At 39.6% G+C, this 20,027-nt stretch overlaps 1 protein-coding gene across 3 annotated transcripts in view; it reads right to left on the bottom strand.

Moving 5' to 3' along the window:
• Positions 1 to 20,027, bottom strand: part of golim4 (golgi integral membrane protein 4) — a 72,401-nt gene that overhangs the window by 22,239 nt on the left and 30,135 nt on the right. For 2 of the 3 annotated variants that reach the window (XM_008106063.3, XM_003218161.4), the window contains exons 3-8: positions 16,705 to 16,754; positions 13,033 to 13,086; positions 11,378 to 11,528; positions 11,117 to 11,199; positions 9,596 to 9,679; positions 3,266 to 3,427 (exon numbers count right to left, since the gene is read on the bottom strand). In XM_008106063.3, coding sequence (XP_008104270.1) covers positions 3,266 to 3,427; positions 9,596 to 9,679; positions 11,117 to 11,199; positions 11,378 to 11,528; positions 13,033 to 13,086; positions 16,705 to 16,754 — 584 coding nt within the window. The remainder of the gene's footprint in view (positions 1 to 3,265; positions 3,428 to 9,595; positions 9,680 to 11,116; positions 11,200 to 11,377; positions 11,529 to 13,032; positions 13,087 to 16,704; positions 16,755 to 20,027) is intronic. The other variant, XM_008106064.3, reaches the window with a different exon arrangement.

The following is a 20,027-nucleotide window of genomic DNA, read 5'->3' on the forward strand; positions in this document are numbered from 1 at the left end:
TCAAATTACTATCATTGGAATTGTTGATCATTACGATACAAGCCTTTAAAAACGAACACACAAAAGATAGTCATCACTGCACTTGTGACATTGAACAGTTAAATTCAACTTTATGAATGACTAGCTGTGCCTGGCCACGCGTTGCTGTGGCGAAGTATGGTGGTATGGGAAAGAAAGAATTGAGGAATTGGTGGTAGTTAAGGTAAAGGGTAAAGGTTTTCCTCTGACATTAAGTCCATTATAAATGGGTTATATAGCTGTGTGGAAGGGCCTTGAGTCTACACTGCCATATAATCCAGTTAAAATCAGATAATCTGTATTTTATAGGCAGTGTGGAAGAGGCCTAAGTGAGGCCTAACTCTGCCTGTCCCCTGGGCTGTGTGGGTTGTTAGGAGACCAAGTGCGCGGAGCTTAGCCTTCTAACTGGCAGCAATTAGATAAAAACAATTATTCCTCTCCCTCTAATTAGGATTTTATATATATATTTTGTTGTATGAACATAGAGGCATGGATGAGGGGTTGTGCTGCCAAGTTTAGTGTTTCTGGAATGTGTAGTTTTGTTGTTTTGTCCTAGGCCAAAATTTCATTACCCTTTTATATATATAGATTAAAAAAGCACTGATCTGCCAAATGTTTTGGGGTTCAGACCCCAAACATCTCAGCAACATGGTAATACTAAGAGATTATGAGAGTTATGGCCCAAATCATAAAGGGTCAAACATTTCTCAGACCTGTTTTATGGAACAAATGCATAGTTGTGTATTTTTCCAAAAGCAACAGAACAAAACATGGGGCCGTCTGACTTGCCACTACTATAATAAAACTTGGAACTCAAAAGAAGCAGTGATGGGGAATCTCCAGATGGGATTCTTGAAATCATCATATCACTTTCTACAAAACATCATGATTTGGTGGTTCCCAGCTTTTGCACATCTTCCCCATTCTAATACATGTAAATGCATCTTATCCTAAAACGTAGGTACCAGATGTAGCTAAAATATTTAAGTATTATGGGCCTTATTCAGTACTAAAATCAAGCACATGCCCCCACCCCACACAAAGAACTAATCTGACATTAAACTTGCACTTGGGCTGAAAAAGCAGTGCAAGCAGTTATCTAAAGGTGACTTCACACGTGCTTCCTCTGCTTTCCTATCACCTGACATGACCCTGAAGGACAGTGGAGATAGTTGATGCATTCATCTATGAACTGGAGCAGCAAAGTCACCAAGCATCAGAATATCAACTGCCAGATATCCAGGTGTGAAATCACCCCTAAGAGAAATAATCTTATTTTGATTCAAATATCCTCCAAATAGAATTGAGCTGTCTAGACAAATCTTTCATGTTTAAACTGCTTATGGTTTTCTGCTTTGCAGCCATTACATATCAGCAATGGACTCCTCTTGTCCTAGTTCGCAACTAGCATTTACTGTCAGGAACTAGTTTTTGTAGATCTATGGAAGCATATAATTGTCTAGTCCAAAAATTTGAAAAATTAGAATAAATACCACATACAGAGTGTATACATTTTTATATAAAATACACAAACCCTGAAGTTTGCTCTATGCAAATATGATGGACATTGAGGGGGTTTAACAGCTTTCTCTTGCTTAAAGTGACATTTGCAAAGAGCAAAGATTTTCAATGGTTTATTAACCACAAGCACTCCAAAAGGGGTAGTTACTGAATACACATGGCCATCTACACACTAATCAGCAAAGGATATTAGAATTTTCTTCCAGACTAAATCAAGCCTATGCTAAAATAAACACTTGTACTAGGAATTGCTGGTTCAGCCTGCTCTTTGGGAAAAGTTGGATTTTCTTGCTGCAATTAAAAAGGCTTCTTTCAACACTCTTATAGCCCCCAGATGGCGTAGTGGACTAAGTGACTTGAAGGTTGAGTTGCTGACCTGAAAGCTGCCAGGTTCGAATCCCACCTGGGGAGAGTGTGGATGAGCTCCCTCTATCAGCTCCAGCTCCATGCGGGGACATGAGAGAAGCCTCCCACAAGGATGGTAAAAACATCAAATCATCCGGGCGTCCCCTGGGCAACGTCCTTGCAGACGGCCAATTCTCTCACTCCAGAAGCAACTGAGGTTGCTCCTGACACGGAAAAAAAAAACACTCTTATACTGTATTGAAAAATGGGGAGGAATTGCCAGGCAACAGGAAGTGGAGTCCAAGCCAACTCCTGGGTGTGGCGATGGAAACCACCACATCTGCTGAGCAATCCATTTTCCTGGATTGGGCTACACTCCCCCTGAGGGATCAAGTCATTCAGGGGCCTTTTTGGAGTTCCTACAAGTTGGCCTTCCAAAAAGTTCAAAGGGCCTTCTCGGAGGTGCCCATAGGCTCTTGAACGTCTTTCCCAGGAAGGCTAGAACAGCCCACTCCTTGCATTCTTTCCATTAATAGACAAGGACATTTTTTTATGGTTGGAAGGCTATTAAATACTCTTATGTTTTTGAAGAAAGAGCTCTTAGGACAGTTGTTGTCAACCTAAGGGTCCCCAGATGTTTTGGCTTTCAACTCCCAGGCCAAAGCACCTGGGGACCTACAGGCTGAGAACCACAGTTTTAGGAGGATACTAATCTATTTTTATTATTTTCAATTACTTTGTATCATTTTAGCTGCAAGTTTTAGATTGTTCTGGCAAGTCAGTTCCGCTTTAATGATGAGCTTTTACATGCTTTAAGTATATTGTTTATAAATGTGGAAGCCACTGTTAGCACAAATTTTCAGAATGGTTAGGGGATATAAACAATAAACTATCACTACTATATTTATCACCTCTTTCACTTAAAACTCAGTTGTGACTTGAAATGCCTGGGGACAGATTCTACAGATTTACAGAGATTACCTTACTCTTCCAAACTTACAGGCAAGCCATGGTTTAGCTAGATTCCTCTGCATTGATTTTTAACTTGTTCAACGCACCAATTTTTATGATGCATTATTATGGTCTGTCAATACAGACATAATATCAAATGATAGTTAGCACAAACCATGGTTTGTGAACAACAATTTCAGCATCTAATTTTCTAATTCTGACATCACTAATCAGTTAGAGTGAAAAGTTCCCTTAAGTTTGGCCATCCCTATTGGTGTGCCATTGGTAATAACAACTGACTCAGTTTACAAACCAGCTATAAGGATTACTTGATAATATGCTGTTGTTTTTGAACACTCAGAAGGTTCTGTATAAATGCTAATGATTACGGTTAAGATCAAAGATAGCTTTTTCAGTCAAATATTTGTACCTGCTTGTCATCAGCACCTGCGCCATGTGCTTTGGAATCACTTAGTGGAAAAGGCGTTGGTGTTTCTAGCTGAGAATGTGGCTGGTTAAAACTTTCAGGCTTCTGGAAACTGGGCATCTTTTTCAGGGTGTCCTTCAACTGCCTGTATTCCTCCACCTGGGACTAGAAATTCAAATGCAAGCATTAGATAGCACTGTCAAATGAACCGCTTCTTGTTAAAAACTGCATGGAAGCTCACAGCTCAGAAGCAATGTGGGATTTTAACTTAAGCATGCTCATCAGATTAAAATGCCCATCTGCTGGAACTACATATTTCTATGCGCCAGAGTGCACCAATTTAATACTTTACAGCAGGCATGCAAAGCAGAAAACCCCACCACCCAGAAACTGGGATTAGTTTTTTTTAAGAAAAGGAACAAAACTGTCAAAAATGAAATATTGTGTTTCTCTTCAACCTTTCAAACAGAAGAAATTCACAAACAGAAAGTTCGATGGAGTGAATACATAACCATTACAACCCTTGAGAAAAAGCATAACGATTAATTTCATGCACTTGTTCAAACATTTGCAAGAAAAACAACTTCCCATTTTTTAAGAAAATTGCTTATGTATGAAAACTTAAGAAGAGTCCTATTTGGTGAGTCTAAGAGCCTGCTTATTCCAGCAGCCTGTTTGCCATTATGGAAAGGCAGTTGCCCACAAGAATCTTATAAGGAACATACAATGAAACAAATCACTCCATAACACAAGGCAAAGTGGTGGAACATGGGTGGTTCAATAACACCATCTCGGTGCAGCATACCTATTGGATCACAATTAGAAATATAGAGCAGTCTCCACTACCAGATCCTATTTTACCCACAAACCTTTACATCACTTGCCACATCATAGTGTGTGGGAGGAGCCCCCAGATGGCGTAGTGGACTAAGTGACTTGAAGGTTGGGTTGCTGACCTGAAAGCTGCCAGGTTCGAATCCCACCTGGGGAGAGTGTGGATGAGCTCCCTCTATCAGCTCCAGCTCCATGCGGGGACACGAGAGAAGCCTCCCACAAGGATGGTAAAAACAACAAAACATCCGGGCGTCCCCTGGGAAACGTCCTTACAGACGGCCAATTCTCTCACTCCAGAAGCAACTCCGGTTGCTCCTGACACGAAAAAAAAAAAAAATAGTGTGTGGGAGATCTTTGCGGGTTCCTCATTCCCAATCCTAAAGCAGCAGCATAAGTACAATTGCTAGTTCAAATCAGAGTAGATTTACTGAATTAAAGGAAATTCTATAATTGATAATTCACCATGCAATCGTTGATTCAATCAGTTGGGATTTGCAAATGCATTTAAGTATTACATGTGACACTGACAGTCACTACTACAGCCTACACCCACCCTTGCTCCATTCACATAACTTTTCCCACTCAAAAAAAAAAAAAGTGCCGCATGAATAAGACAGAATGCAAGTTCTATGATGGCACAATGAGAAAGCATGATAACTTTGCAAGCAATCATGCCTTTAAACAAAAACCTAACACTTGTACACTGAGAACATCAGTGAGATGTACAACAACAACTCAACATTTGAATATTGGTGTATAGGCAGTTCTCAAGTAACGAACAAGATAGGTTCTGTAGATTTGTTCTTAAGATGAATTTGTATGCAAGTTAGAGCTGGTACATTTTTAAGGGTAGCTCCAGCCATACATTGGATATGTAGCTCCAACCATATATTGGATAGCATAGCGAAGAGTTTGTTTGTGGAGTTCGTTTTTCTGCCTGTGCTCCTGTTCAGAAGATTTCAGCTCACTTTCTGTCCCTATGATAAAGCTTCAGTGGAGATACCTTTTCCCTTTTGAGGATTACATTCCTCTCACTCCCTGTTGTCTCACCCCCGTTCATAACTATGAGTAATTTGTAAGTCAGATGTTTGTAACTTGGGGACTACCTGTACAAGAAAAGTAGAAGCAAAAAGGCTACAAAAAAAGTCATTAAATGGATGTGAGAAGTCAAAAGTCTCACGTGAGAAGACTACAGGAATTGGGTTGTTGTGAGTTTTCCAGGCTGTTTGGCCATGTCCCAGAAGCATTCTCTTCTGACGTTTCACCTACATCTATGGCAGGCATCCTCACAACCTCTGAGGATGCCTGCCATAGATGTGGGTGAAACGTCAGGAGAGAATGCTTCTGGAACATGGCCAAACAGCCTGGAAAACTCACAACAACCCAGTTATTCCGGCCATGAATGCCTTCGACAACACATAGTACAGGAATTTCTTTGGATACATATATTGGCACATTACTGCTCTGACACAGGTTGCATAGATGATTATGAATAATTGTGAATTTTGCAAAAATGAGGTGAGGGAAAAATCCTACTAAAATGATGGAATAAGAAACAAAAAAAAGGTCAATGGATGATTAATGGAACTGATCCATACACCCCTATGTACCTAACCAACCCCAAAAGGTCTTCTATAATCATATTTGTATTGAATTCGTGTCTTGTATTTCTATGTGGAAGCAGGCTTAGCATTTACTGTGAATCCCCCAAAGAACTGTTTGTTATTGGATAGCATAGAAATGTTGTAAATAAATATAAAATAAATACTTCATCCATTCAGTAATAATTCAGTAGCCTGGGGTGCATTATAACTTTGATATAAAAAACATCCTAGTACACTTGAGATCAACCTAAGGTACTCATTGACCATAAAATCTTAAAAGGAAAGAGACGCATATATTTTCATCAAATAGGAAAAACCTTGTGGGAAGAAGGTTCAGTAACAGAGTAGAAGCAAAGGGGTGGGAATCAAAGACATTGCAGGGCAAATGACGGTGCCGAATTCAAAGGATTGTTCCCAGTTGCATGCAGGAGACAGACAGTAACTTAAAGGAGTTAAGAAAGATATGGATTACCCATTGTTTCTAACACAACAAAATACTCTTGCCTCTTTGGTATCGTTGTCATGTCTAGTGAAAAAGGGACTCCACAAAAGCCTAGGAACAGAGAGGATAGAGGGAAACCAGATCTCTATCATACGCCTTTCTTCTCCTTCTTCTCCGAAGCACACGTTTCTCAGAAACTATTACTCACCTGATATATCAATCAACAAGCTGTTTACAAACTCTCCCTGTGACTCACATCCATCCTGGTGTGAATGCACCATCAACAACACCCCACCCAATGCTGATGTATGGGTTGGAGCAGGAGTGAAGAGCTTGTACAATCAAGTATAGATGAATGTCAAAGCATAAATCGGGGAATATGATACTTTACGACAGCTGTAACACAGCAAATCTCCCTGGTTATTCTGGCTAGGGCTGATGGGAAATGCACACTGTTAATTATTGGGTGTGGCCACAAGTTATCCATTTTTCCTGTTGTGGGGCCTAATTTCAAAGCCCCATCAAGCCATAAAGCTCACACGACAGCCTTGGCAAAGTTGGTGTTTGTAGTGATCTTCCATGGAGGAAGCGTGGAGCACTGCAGAAAACCCCAGCACAGATGGAGACTGATAAGAACCAGTTGTGAATCTAGAGTAGGTCCTTCAATATTTAGTTGAACCCACTACTGCTTTAATCTGAATGTTGAAGGAGCTCTCTAATTCAGATAATCCCATCTCCGAAAAAAGAAAGGTTCCGCCCCTTGGTTAATTCTTTCAGAGCAGATTTACCACCTCACTGTCACAGAAGGCACCATCAGCTGCTAATGAAAGCATTAGGTCCACTTCCCTCATTGGATAATGACGAAGATGATGCCAATTATGATAATGACATTAGACACAGCAATTTACAGTTCAAATAACTTGCAAGTTGCCCCTGCTGCATTTTGATTGCTATTGAAATTTATTTATTTAACAAGCCCAATATTTCTGCTTTCGCCCCCAATGTCCCAATAGATTTTGGGGCCCAATGATTTTCTAGGTGACAAAGCAGTCCTATCAGCAGGAATTTTTTGGGGCAAAGTGGTCTACTCGGGAAAAGTAAGACAGAAGAAGCCAGACAAAATCCAGACTGGACCAATCGCAGTCTGGCTTCAGACCTGGTTACAGTACTGAGACGGCTTTGGTCGCCTTGGTGGATGACCTCCGCAGAGAACTGGACAGGGGGAGTGTGACCCTGCTGGTTCTCTTGGACATCTCAGCAGCGTTCGATACCATCGATCATGGTATCATTCTGGGGCGGCTCTCCGGGATGGGTCTTGGGGGCACTGTTCTGCAGTGGCTTCAGTCCTTCCTGGAGGGTCGCACCCAGATGGTGAAGCTGGGGGACACCTGCTCGGACCCCTGGCCATTGACCTGTGGGGTCCCGCAAGGTTCTATTTTGTCTCCCATGCTTTTTAATATCTACATGAAACCGTTGGGCGAGGTCATCCGGAGTTTTGGAGTTCGGTGCCACCTCTACGCAGATGACACCCAACTCTACTACTCTTTTCCACCTAAATCCAAAGAAGCCCCTCGGATACTGGACCAGTGTCTGGCCACTGTGTTGGCCTGGATGAGGGCGAACAAGCTGAAACTTAATCCTGACAAGACAGAGGTCCTCCAGGTCAGTCGTACGTCTGATCGGGGTATTGGGTGGCAACCTGTGCTTGACGGGGTTGCACTCCCCCTGAAGGCGCAGGTCCGCAGCTTGGGGGTCCTCCTGGATTCGGGGCTGACGCTTGAAGCTCAGGTGTCGGCCGTGGCTGGGAGGGCCTTTGCACAAGTAAAACTTGTGCGCCAGCTGCGACCATACCTCGAGAAGTCAGATCTGGCCATGGTGGTCCATGCCTTAGTTACCTCTAGACTGGATTACTGCAATGCACTCTACGTGGGGCTGCCTTTGAAGACAGCCCGGAAATTACAACTAGTTCAATGTTCGGCAGCCAGGTTTCTAACTGGAGCAAATTACAGGGCGCGTTCAACGCCACTGTTTAAGGAGCTCCATTGGCTGCCATTTATTTTCCGGGCCCAATTCAAGGTGCAGGTTATCACCTACAAAGCCCTAAACGGTTTGGGACCCACCTACCTTCGAGACCGCATTTTCCCCTATGAACCTGCACGACCTCTTCGCTCATCGGGGGAGGCCCTCCTCTCGCTCCCACCACCTTCACAATCACAGCTGATGGGGATGAGGGAGAGGGCCTTCTCCGTCGTGGCCCCCTGGCTCTGGAACTCGCTCCCCGGGGAGATTAGGCAGGCCCCTACCCTCCTCTCCTTTCGGACGAGCCTGAAGACCGCTCTTCCGGGAGGCTTTTGGTGACTGATCTCTGTATCATTGACCGGCTGTCCATTTCAGTGAACGCCTTCCCCAGTATTATAATAGCACTTTATAGCCATTACAGCTGAATAACTTCCTTCCTCTGATGATATGATTTATTTGCACTCTTAGCACTTTGGCCTAGATTCTTTGAACTTTATCCATGATTTTAACATTTTATCTTGTATGTGGTTTTTATGACTTGTTTTTATGGTTTGATTATTGGTTTCATTGGTTTCTTGTCTTGTTTTTATTGTTCTATTCGGGCTTGGCCCCATGTAAGCCGCCCCGAGTCCCTTCGGGGTCTTATTCGTATAAGAATAAAATTATTATTATTATTATAGATCAGCAGAGGATTGTTTGGAAGAGGAAAGGGTACACAAGAAGAATACAAACTCTTTCATTTCTTCTGGGTTCTTGTACAGATAATAGTTCCCTATCTAATCGTGGTGTTGACTGAACTTCTTACTAGTTTTCCCTATTTTGCTTGAGGAGAAAATGGAACAACAATTGATCTTGTTCCAGGAAAGTTAACACACAATCCAACCAACACAGAAAACAAATTACAACACAATGAGTCTGCTTCCATTTTGAAATGATTTTTGCATTAGAACCAAAGAAAACTTACTTGTAAATCACATGTATGCACACACATGCAAATGCACAAACATACATTGGGAATGACTTATTTCCAAGCACAAAAGAACTGAGTCCCTATGTTATACAGGCTGCCGAAGAGAAAACCACCACTAAAGATTTCACAGTCTTCAGAAAAGAAAAGATTCAGCTTTTATCCATAGATGCATTCACTCAAGCCCATAATAGAGCTGTCAAGAAACAACAACAATTTATTGTGCTATAATTTTGGCTTAGCAGAAATGCTTCCAGGCATGGATTTCTCTCCCCAAGAGTGCAGCCAGTTGTTAAGCGGTGATCCCCATGCAAAAATAAAAATGAAAATATGCATGCACCAAAGTTGCCATCAGCAGAAAGAAAGAGGAAAGGCATTTTAGGAAGGTATTACTGAGGTAGAAGAAAAAACCCCAAACCCAATTTATTAAAAGTGGAGGCTAATTCAAAGCCACTTCTCTGGCTGACCTGCGCAGCGTCTAGCGCACTCTTGTGTTCTTCCAATGTCACTACAAGCTGGTCATGTTGGGAGAGCAAATTCTTATGCTGCAGCTACATAAAAGAAAACACCACATCAAATTTGATCCCAAGTGTACTTCATCAAGGCAAGTGCCAATCATTTTTCAAAGCCTAACAAATATATACTTAGGGTTGTCCACTTGACTGGAAAGATGATTCACCAGTTGCCTACTAACCAATTCACTAACTATAGTATTTCCAATTTTATCCAACCTTTAGTTACAATGGGGTTGGTACAGATATAATTATGATTAACAGGCTAGGAACAGGCTGTGAAGTTTATTTATTATCCTTACTTCACATATACTGACCTTACCAATAGAATTTCTATTCCTACCTTAATCAAAAATAAAGGGTAAATCAACCTTAGCCATGGTTAATATTAACCAGGTTCCTTCCTAAATAAGGGGTTGATATATGTTTCAAACCCTAGTTAAGCATAAACCCTTGATAACATCAGCCCAGAGCATTTGCTTACCACCAAGACTGTTTACCAAGTTTGCTTACTATCACCCTCATTTTGAAAAAAAAAATTGTAAAGGTATTTTAGAGGATTATTAATAAAAAGGTTTTCAAATTCATGCCTATCACTTATCAATCCTGCGATGGCAGGCAATCCACAAAAAAAGCTAATGAAGATGATTACAAATGGAAAAACAATCACAATGAATAATGGGAATGAATTACTTGGCAAACGCTACAACAAATAATGGGAATAAATTACATCTTTAAACATGTATTTTTCCAAGCTTTATATCATCATCGTTAGGGTTGGAATAAACATATGCATTACCTAAAATTAAATGAAAAATTCTTAGTTCAGAAAGAGAGCATATCTTCCTGTTGCCAGCTTCCAGTGTCTCTTAACCAGGAACAGGAGTCATGCAAGATTCTAAATATTGCTGGACTGCAATTCCCAGCATGACTCACCACTGATGATGCTAACAAGGACTATAGCCCTACAACAGCTGAAGGCCTGCAAGGCTCACATTCTTGCACTTAATCATGGTGACACATCTCACACAGAGTGATTACACTGAAAAAAGTGAGAGATGTCATATTTGGCAAAAGCTACCATGCACCATTAGGTGAAAATGCCATCTCTCTTAATACTTTTTATTCCTTCATAACCTAATACACCAGAATCCAAACAGCATCAAAAATTAAATAGGGTTGTCCTCACTTAATAAAATGGGACTACAACTCCTAGAATTTCCCAGCCAGCATGGCCAGTGTAGGAAAACGAATACATGTTATTTCTGCATTGTACATATGGCTTGAAGTCATGTATTAATCTCCCCAAGACAACACTATATGTACTTAAGAAGTTTCTCCAAACATTTTCTTTCTATTAAATTAAGAAAATAATATTTGAATCATCAATTCCACTTGCAACATTTCTATACTCTTTGGCAAACGGAAGATATTGCCCCTCCCTCAATAATGCCTTGCAGGGATTTGGGAACTTACCTTCACATCTTGTAGCTGGGTATGAATATCTTGGTGGGCTTTCCTCAACTGCCTGTTTTCTTCTCGCAGATTATACATGGATTCTGTTAAAATTCAAATGTAAACAAATCTTGATCCTAGAGATATATTTGATGGAGGATCTGAATCGCTGAAGGTTTAAATATTTACGTTTGACTCCTACTAAAAACTGGCAATCAAATAACATATATTTCCCCTCCTGCACCCAAAGTTTAATTACAAATGAATAACTGCATTCAATACCCTTTATCTTTGACAGCTCTTGCTCTTTATCTTGCTGTAGCTCTGCATATCTCTGTTTGTGATCATTGACTACACGGTTAAAATCTTCTCCTTGTCTCCTATGATCCTCTTCCAGGTCCGAATGCTGTTTCCTTAATTCCTCATGTTGACTCTGTAAGCAATGCAAAATAAAAATAAAAAAATGAAAAGGTGTACCATAACAAATTTGTTATAAAAAAAATAAACTAAACACTGAAAACATAGTAATTCAACTTTTATACTAGAGCAGCACAACAGTCCATTATTGTAGCAGTTATTATTGGCTCTCTTTTACAGAGCGGAGTAAGAGGAAGTGGCTGTCAGCTTTGAGGCCCCTAATTCTGTATTTCTGGTTAGTGAAGGTCCTCAGAACTGAGGAAACCAGAGGTGGCAACTATGGACTAAAATAATAGACTCAGAATTGGAAGAGGACTCATGAGTCAATGTCCAACCACTGCTCAATGCAGAATCATAAGCTGTGCCAGCTGTCTGATGTCTTTCTTGAGACATCCAGAGAAGAAGCCCTCACCACCACTCCAGGCTATTGGTTCCATTCCTAGTGTCAAGGTGTTCCTTCTGATGTTTAATTGGCATCTACTCTCCTGTAACTTCAAACCTTTAGATACCATCATAAGATGCTGGTGATTAATATCTAAACGACCATGGCTGGTCACCGCTACTTAAAATATTATACATCTATTTATATGTTTGAATATTCAGTGCAGAATTTCTTCAGGTTACACAAAATTTTAAAATAGGGGTATAATGACTTGAGAGTGGGCCTGGTTAAAAAGGAAAGTCAGGTACCCTTCCAAATTACACAATTATAGTGCTATGATCCCATTTTAACTGCTGTGACAACATCTACAGAATCTTGGTATTTGCAGTTTAGAGAGGGGAAGTGAAAATACACAACTAGAAAGCTCTAGTCCCTCATGTTGTTATTTGTCATTGACTTCCACCTATGATGAATCTTTCAATAGCCCCAGTCAATGGCTTCTTAGGTCTTGTCACCTCAAGGCCCTCACTTCCTTGACTGAATCAATCCAGCTGTTATATGGCCTTCATATTTGCCAGGTACTTTCAAATTTTTGCTCAAAGATCCATTAATTTGTGATGTTAACCACAGAACTTCTCCAGCACTACATTTCAAATACGTCGATTCTATTTCTTTGTTGCCCAAATTTTACAGCCGTACACAGAAATTGGAACCAAAGGATTCTATAGGAGGTTGCCATGGTAATTAAAGTGAAATCACATCAAAATAATTGTGGTGTGTGAAAGGTTGGTGCAATATCCCAGCATGCACACAAGAAGTTCTTCTTCACTCTACAGTGCACAGAAATTTGTGCACATGGGAAATGGAGAAGCAATATTTTTGCAAAAGGAAAGAGGACTTCTCAAAGCACCCAGAAGATTTAATTGAGTTGAAAAATTAGTTATTTCAACAAGAGAAGAGCCTGAATATCACAATTTTTCTAAATTCCCAATGAAGAACTAGCCCCCCACCCCCCTTTTGGGTGTATGGTAGTATAAGAGGAAGCAAAGTAGCGTCACAGGGAGAGGTGGGAAATAAATGTATTATTATTAATATTATTATTAAATGACTAGATTTTTACAACAAAAATCATATCTACCTTCAGCATCTGGTGTTGAACATTCAATGCACTGTATCTACTATTGGAATCTTGCTGGAAATGAAAAAGAGAAATACAGCATTAGTTCATATGCAATGCATTCCTACAAAGGTATGGAAACTTTCTTGAAACTGCAAAGAAATGGCAACCTCACTGTTGGAATGTAGGAAATAACTGGGATTCGAGACCCAAATGAATGTTGTTTTTCCTAGGATGAAATCCCCCCACTCCAAGTGTTGGACGAAAAATTCCATTGTCTTAGTTTTATGGAGATGAAATGATCCCAATACCTCCAATTAGTGCTATATTGAGGAAAGGATGTCCTAATGTTTGCTTTCTGTAGTACCAAACCAAGTTGCTGCTCTGCCATAATATTCAGTTACTCAATTGCAAGACATACAGGACTGCTTGAGATTTTCACCCACAACTAATTAATTTCAATGTCAAAGAGATAGAAGAACAAATCTCTGAACTGCACAGCAGCTGGTCCAGCTGGTGCAATTGATATAGGCACTTCCCTGTTTAGTGCCCTACTGCTGAAGTAACCCAGTCACCTTTTATATCTCTTGAATTCTCCACTGCCATCTGAAAACTATCAGCGAGTTGCCACTTCCTCCATTTATTCCCAGTAAAATTCCAAAGAGGACACAGGGATTGTTTGCCTTGACTTCCATAAATGAAGTGTGTTCTGTTCAGGGCCCAGAATTCTCTCTTCTTTTTTTTTTTAGCATGATCCACAGTCAATTCTGACATGGCTTCTTAAAAAATTATATTCTCATTAGAGAAACAGCAGGAAATATCCCCCAGTAGCTCACAACCTCTGAGGATGCCTACCACAGATGTGGGCAAAATATCAGGAGAGAAGGTTTCTGGAACATGGCCATGCAGCCCGGAAGACTCACAGCAACCCAGTGATTCTGGCCATGAAAGCCTTTGACAATACATTATCCTCAGTAGATTGAAAATCAGTCAGACAGATAGGAAAAACTCAGTACAAGCTGAAACAGGTGGACAAAGTTTATTCATGTCCATTTTCTGTGAAGAGTAAGGGAGCTCAATTTGTGCATATTTGAGTAGGAAGAGAGTAGACTGTGTGAATGAGGTTCATGTAGATTTCTTACTGTAGTATAAGGATTTTTGCCTGAGCAATGGATGAATGAGTGTGAAATAGATAGATTCCCATGAAACTGTTCTGCACTCTTGATTTAGTAACATAAATGTGAAATAGTCAAATTTTTTCACTGTGCAATGTTAGATGTTGGTGGAACAGAAAATGTTACTCAAAGTAGTCTTTGGGTCGCTTTGAAGAGTCTCATCAACATCCTTATGCAGAGGGGTGAGTTACACTGAACTGAAATGAATTGCTGTTTTCCCTGTAATTGACCTTGCATGTGGACACAGAGTACATGGACGGTTGTTAACCGTCCTGAAGTCATACAACTAACAATGAGATTAATCTGATCTTCGCTGTTGATGTTGTGTGCCTTCAAGTTGTTCCAATTTATGGCAATACTAAGGCAACCCTATCACAGGATTTTCTAGGTTTAAGAGTATGTGATTTGTCCAAGGTCATCCAGCAAATGGAGAATCAAACCCTGGTCATAGTCCAACACTCAAATCACTATGCTATGCTGGCACTCTTGCTTATCTGATCTTATTTGTCTAATCTTATTGGACTAGAAATCAAAGGAAGTGCTCCTTACAATGAAGAGATCTTCCAATTTCCCTGCTGCAAATCACGTCATCTTTTCCCTTGGAATAGCATCTATGTAAACAACAGAAGCCTAAATCCAATTGCTAGACATCCCTAGAGTAGTATAGTTGAATCAATTCTAGAATGGTAAATCAACACTTCTGTTCCTGTGACCTATTCTAATTGGGACTAGCAACTGGATTCAACCTAAAAGCTACTATAAGAACTTCCCTTCAAATACAACTATGCTATAAATTATGGTAGTGGTTCTCAACCTGTGGGTCCCCAGGTATTTTGGCCTACAACTCCCAGAAATCCCTGTCAGTTTACCAGCTGTTAGGATTTCTGGGAGTTGAAGACCAAAACATCTGGGGACCACTGTATTATGGATTGCCCATTCCTGAAAAAATATAATAGTTCTCCTTCCTGCCATTTTTCATACCTTCAGTTAGCTCTGAATAAGTGCCTTACACTATAGCATTGGCAAAACATTATAATGTGTCTATTAAGCAAAACATTTTGTGTTCACTGTTTACAGTGCAGAATTAGATTTTAAACTCTTGCAAATTTGCTGCTGTCCCAAAGATTACTTTCCTCAGGATTTGTGTTTCCAGTGGAGTTCAACACAAAACCATAGTCAGTCCTGCAACCAGAAGTGGATATCTTTCCAGTGTAGCAGGTCAGGGACTGCACTGAATATAATCTGAAGAGATCATTAGTATACCCATTAGAGAACAAACATGCCACCAGAAATTATCTTGGCTTTGTTTTGTTAAAAGCTTTCATGGCCATAATCACAGATATATACTTCACAGCCTCTGAGGATGCCTACCATAGATGTGAGTGAAACATCAGGAGAGAATACTTCTGGAACATGGCCATACAGCCCAGAAAACACACAACAATCCTATCTTGGCTTTTCTGCCCCAATGGTTTCTAGTACCAAAAAAGCCAGGTCACTCTGAATTGAACAGAGATTTGCCTCTTAATGTCTCTTACTGGTTCATCAATACAAACAGGAACCAAATAAGGTAACAGTTCTGCAGTGGCAACCTCAAGTTTTTAATATAATCTGCTTTGAATTAGAGCATGTGTCAAACACAAGGCCCATGGGCCGAATCTGGCCCATCACAGCATCATATGTGATCCGCAAGGTTCGGTCACATTTGGGAGTTGTAGCATTTTGGTTTGCATTTTGTTTAGTGTTTGTTGTTATTTTCAGAACATGTTCAAATGATGAGGATGATGTGTGACGTGGCGTCCCAGATTATTTAACAATATGTTATGGAGTAGCTATGCTTACACACTCTTATAATTAAAAATTGCCTTTTGCAGGCAGCTGTAAGAGTGATGTGGCCCTCGGTGAAAATGAGTTTGACACCCCTGAATTAGAAGATCAATTTTAAAATAATGTTTCTGGAGTGAAACACTTAACACCAGGGCCGTAGCCAGAAAAAAAATTCGGGAGGGGTTTTGAAAATTTCGGGGGGGGGGGGGGGTTGAACCCCTAGCACATACCCCTCCCCGCTACAAACCTGTCAATATCTGCTTGAGATAGTGCCTGGAGGGACTCTTAATGTTTTGCATCTCATAGACTTAGCATGGGGATTTGGTTAACCAGTTAAAATTCATGAGTAGACGAGATTTTTTTTATAACTTGAAAAATTTCGGGGGGGGGGGGGTTGAACCCCTAACCCCCCCCCCCCCCCTCGCTACAGGCCTGCTTAGCACAGTAAATTTACAAGGGAAAGGTGCAGGAAGGCTCATCCTTTTACTCTTAAATAGTATTGGTAAGTAAATTGATGGAAATTGTTCTCTAGTCAAATTACATCTCAGGAACCAAATGGCTCCTCGGACCCTTCCAAAGAAGTTCATCCCCAAGCAAGAATATCACTTCAAACATTAAAGATAAAATTATTCAGAACTGTGTTTTCAGTTATGTTTACATAAGAGGAAATATATTCTATCTTCTTACTTACCCTTCCCTTATTTAGTGTTTCTTGTGCTTCAAGTTTATAAACAAGAAAGTCTAAAAATAAAGGGGGAGAAAATGATTTTTTAAAATGAGCAATGTTCACTTAAGACTAAAAAACATCAACAGAAAAAATTGTGGATGGTGGGAACATTTCAGGGTCCAAACAATCTTTCAATAATGATTTCTGCTTCACAAAGACAACCAGCATTGCACACCTCAATTGTGTACCATTGACCGCTAACTCCACTTAAAACCAAACAATAGACAGTATTAAAATTTATCAACAACATATTTTATAAGTGAGTCAATTGAAATGCAATGATTATTATCCAGAGAGATTTTCAGGATTATCTGAAAAAGCTGAAATTATACTGTATATACTTGAGTATATGTCGACCCTAATATAAGCCGAGGCACCTAATTTTACCACAAAAAACTGGGGAAAATTATTGACTCGAGTATAAGCCGAGGGTGGAAAATGCAGCAGCTACAAGTCAATTTCAAAATGAAAATAGATCCCAATGAAATTATATTGAGGCATCAGTAGGTTAAAGATTTTTGAATATTTTCTGTATTTCAAAGAAAAACAGTAAACTAGCTCTCTAAGTGGAAGAATAGGGTCAACAAAAACAATATGGTATTAATAACTTAATAATAATAATAATAATAATAATAATAATAATAATAATAATAATAATAATAAAACTTCATTTGTACCCTGTCCTATCTCCCCATGGGGACTCAGGCCCCAGTAACAGGCCAACATTCAATGCCTACATAAACAGTGCAGAGCTAGATATAGATCTATAATGACATATACTAATGTCACGTATGCATTTCCCCCTGAAATGTTTGCAAATCCTCTCTATATATATGTGCATTTTCCTCCTACAATATTTATAAGCCCTATATATTTATGTTTATATCTATCTAGAAATCTCTACGTGTGTATGTGTGTGTGCAGTTCCATCGCAATATTTACAATATTTTCATATATCTCTCTCTAGACATCTCTCTCTATATAGATAATTATATCTGTATAGGATTAGCAAAGACTTGCAAACATGTGAGGTGAAATTTCATATATAAAAGAATGTATACACATAGTTACAGATATACAGGTACATGGAAATCTCTAGATATCTATATGTATATAGGATTTGCAAAGACTTGCAAACATATGAGGGAGAAATTTATATATAAAATTAATGTAGATATAAATATAAAGGTACATAGGGATTGCAAAGGCTTGCAGGGGGAAATACCTATATCTCTGTAGAAGAGATTAACAAATATTTCAGGGGAAAACGCTTTTATAAGATATATTCTTCTTCCTGACTTGCAAGGGCCCTTTTCAAAACATTCCCTTGGTTAATAGGAGGGAGGCTATGGAAAAGTAAACACTGATAAGGAAGGGTAAGATGAGAGAGAAATATATCATTTATTGCAATAAACGGCCTCCAGGCTCCACTGCCGGCTTGACCTTGACCCGATTAAAAGCCGATTATCAGCTCATAAAAAGGGCTGAAAAACTCGGCTTATCTTTGAGTATATACGGTACCAAACAAATGGAAATGAATTCCTGATAAAACAACAGGATCTGAAAATGTTGTAAGTAAGCCTTGACAGACTGGATGAAGAAGTGCAAGAGTGGGCAGAGTATGATCAATGGCCTCATATGGCTCCTGTACTCCATTTTTGTGGCCCTTGCACCTCACTTCCTGTTGTCTCACCCCTGTTCTTTTGTAAGTCATTTGTAAGTCGGATGTTTGTAACTTGGGGCCTGCCTATATTGAGTTTGGAACATACTGTTATAAGAAATCTAGAGTTTCATTGTTGTCCACTAGATGGTAGTACAAAACCATGAAGAGACTCAAGACTTAAAGGGTAATACAGCACTGAACAGCTGTGAAGCAGGATGTCTGAAATGAAAGGACCTTACTCATCACCATTTGTTTTGCAAAAGCTTTGGTAAATCAGAAGCTACTCTGGAGGAGTTCATATCTTTTCAGAAAACTGTACATGGCCCTGTGGCATAACGTTCTTACATTAATTAAGCATGGGAATTACATTTCTTCTGTATCTCGTTTTATAACAGAATCATCGGACAGGAAGAGACCAAAAGGGTCATCCAGTCCAGACCCCTGCCATGCAGAAAAAGCACAATCAAAGCATTCTCCTCACAGATAGCAGAGCTCTTAAGAAAAATAAGTAAAATGTATTCATTGATTTGTTTGATCTATATTCCACACTTCTGTATAAGAGGTCAAGGAGGCTAACACTGTCATAATAACAAATTGGGCAAAATCCTGCTGGTGTCTCATACATCCTTAAGTTCCCCTATAGATTGGTTAGATGTTTTGTCCACTGTGGAAAAAAGTAGTAGAACTAAAGGTGTCCAAAGGTTGCCACTGTACTTGTAGAAGAAAACTGAACATTTCACTGTGCACTAGGCTGCACATTCAGGGGTACATCCACTTGTGAGGATTTATCATGGAACACAAGGGTTGCATAGCATAGTCAGTGACTAACTCCACATACATAGATTTATGTCATACAACCCACATGGAAAAACTTGGATAGAGCTACAATCACAATTTATAAATACCCAAAGTCTAAAAATCATAACATCTCATGACTAAAGTTAAAACTTTGCACAAAGTATAGTTACAAAATTGCACTAGTGGGCAAAGCCAAATCAAGAATGGTTTGACTCTGCCACCCAGATCTTAGTTGATTCCTGTTTGCCCAGGATTTGCTATCAAATAATGAATAGTGATTTCCAGATCTTTTACCATCTTGGTTGCTCTTCCAATTCAGATCATGCTCTTCTCAAACTGCAGTTTTGGATGTCACAGTTCAAAAGGGGTTTACTGACAAGCTTGAATGCATCCAGAGGAGGGAAGACAAGATGGCAAAAGATATACCAACTAAGCTCTGTTATACATGACTAAGGAAGCTGGGGTATACTTAGCTTGTTGAACAGAAGGCTGAACTAATATAATAGTCATTTTTAAATATTTAGTGGGAATGTCAAATGGAAGATGAAACAAGCTTCTTTTCTGCTTCTTCAAATACTACAAGACAATTAGGACTAAATCTACAAGGGAAAAAATCATCCAAATCATGTGGGAAAAAATCTTGATGGTAACAGATAATCAGTAGTTGAACAGAAAGCCTTGAAGGGTGGCAGACTTTCCTTCTTTGTACATCATCATAGAATTAAAAGAAAATGTAAAAAAAATAGACCCATAGAAAATGTAAAAAACAAACAAACACTTGTACTATTAAGCCTAATTGACTGGGAAATAGAACCACTGGACTGAA

Source organism: Anolis carolinensis, chromosome 3 (assembly GCF_035594765.1).
Source record: "Anolis carolinensis isolate JA03-04 chromosome 3, rAnoCar3.1.pri, whole genome shotgun sequence".
NCBI lineage: Eukaryota > Metazoa > Chordata > Lepidosauria > Squamata > Dactyloidae > Anolis > Anolis carolinensis.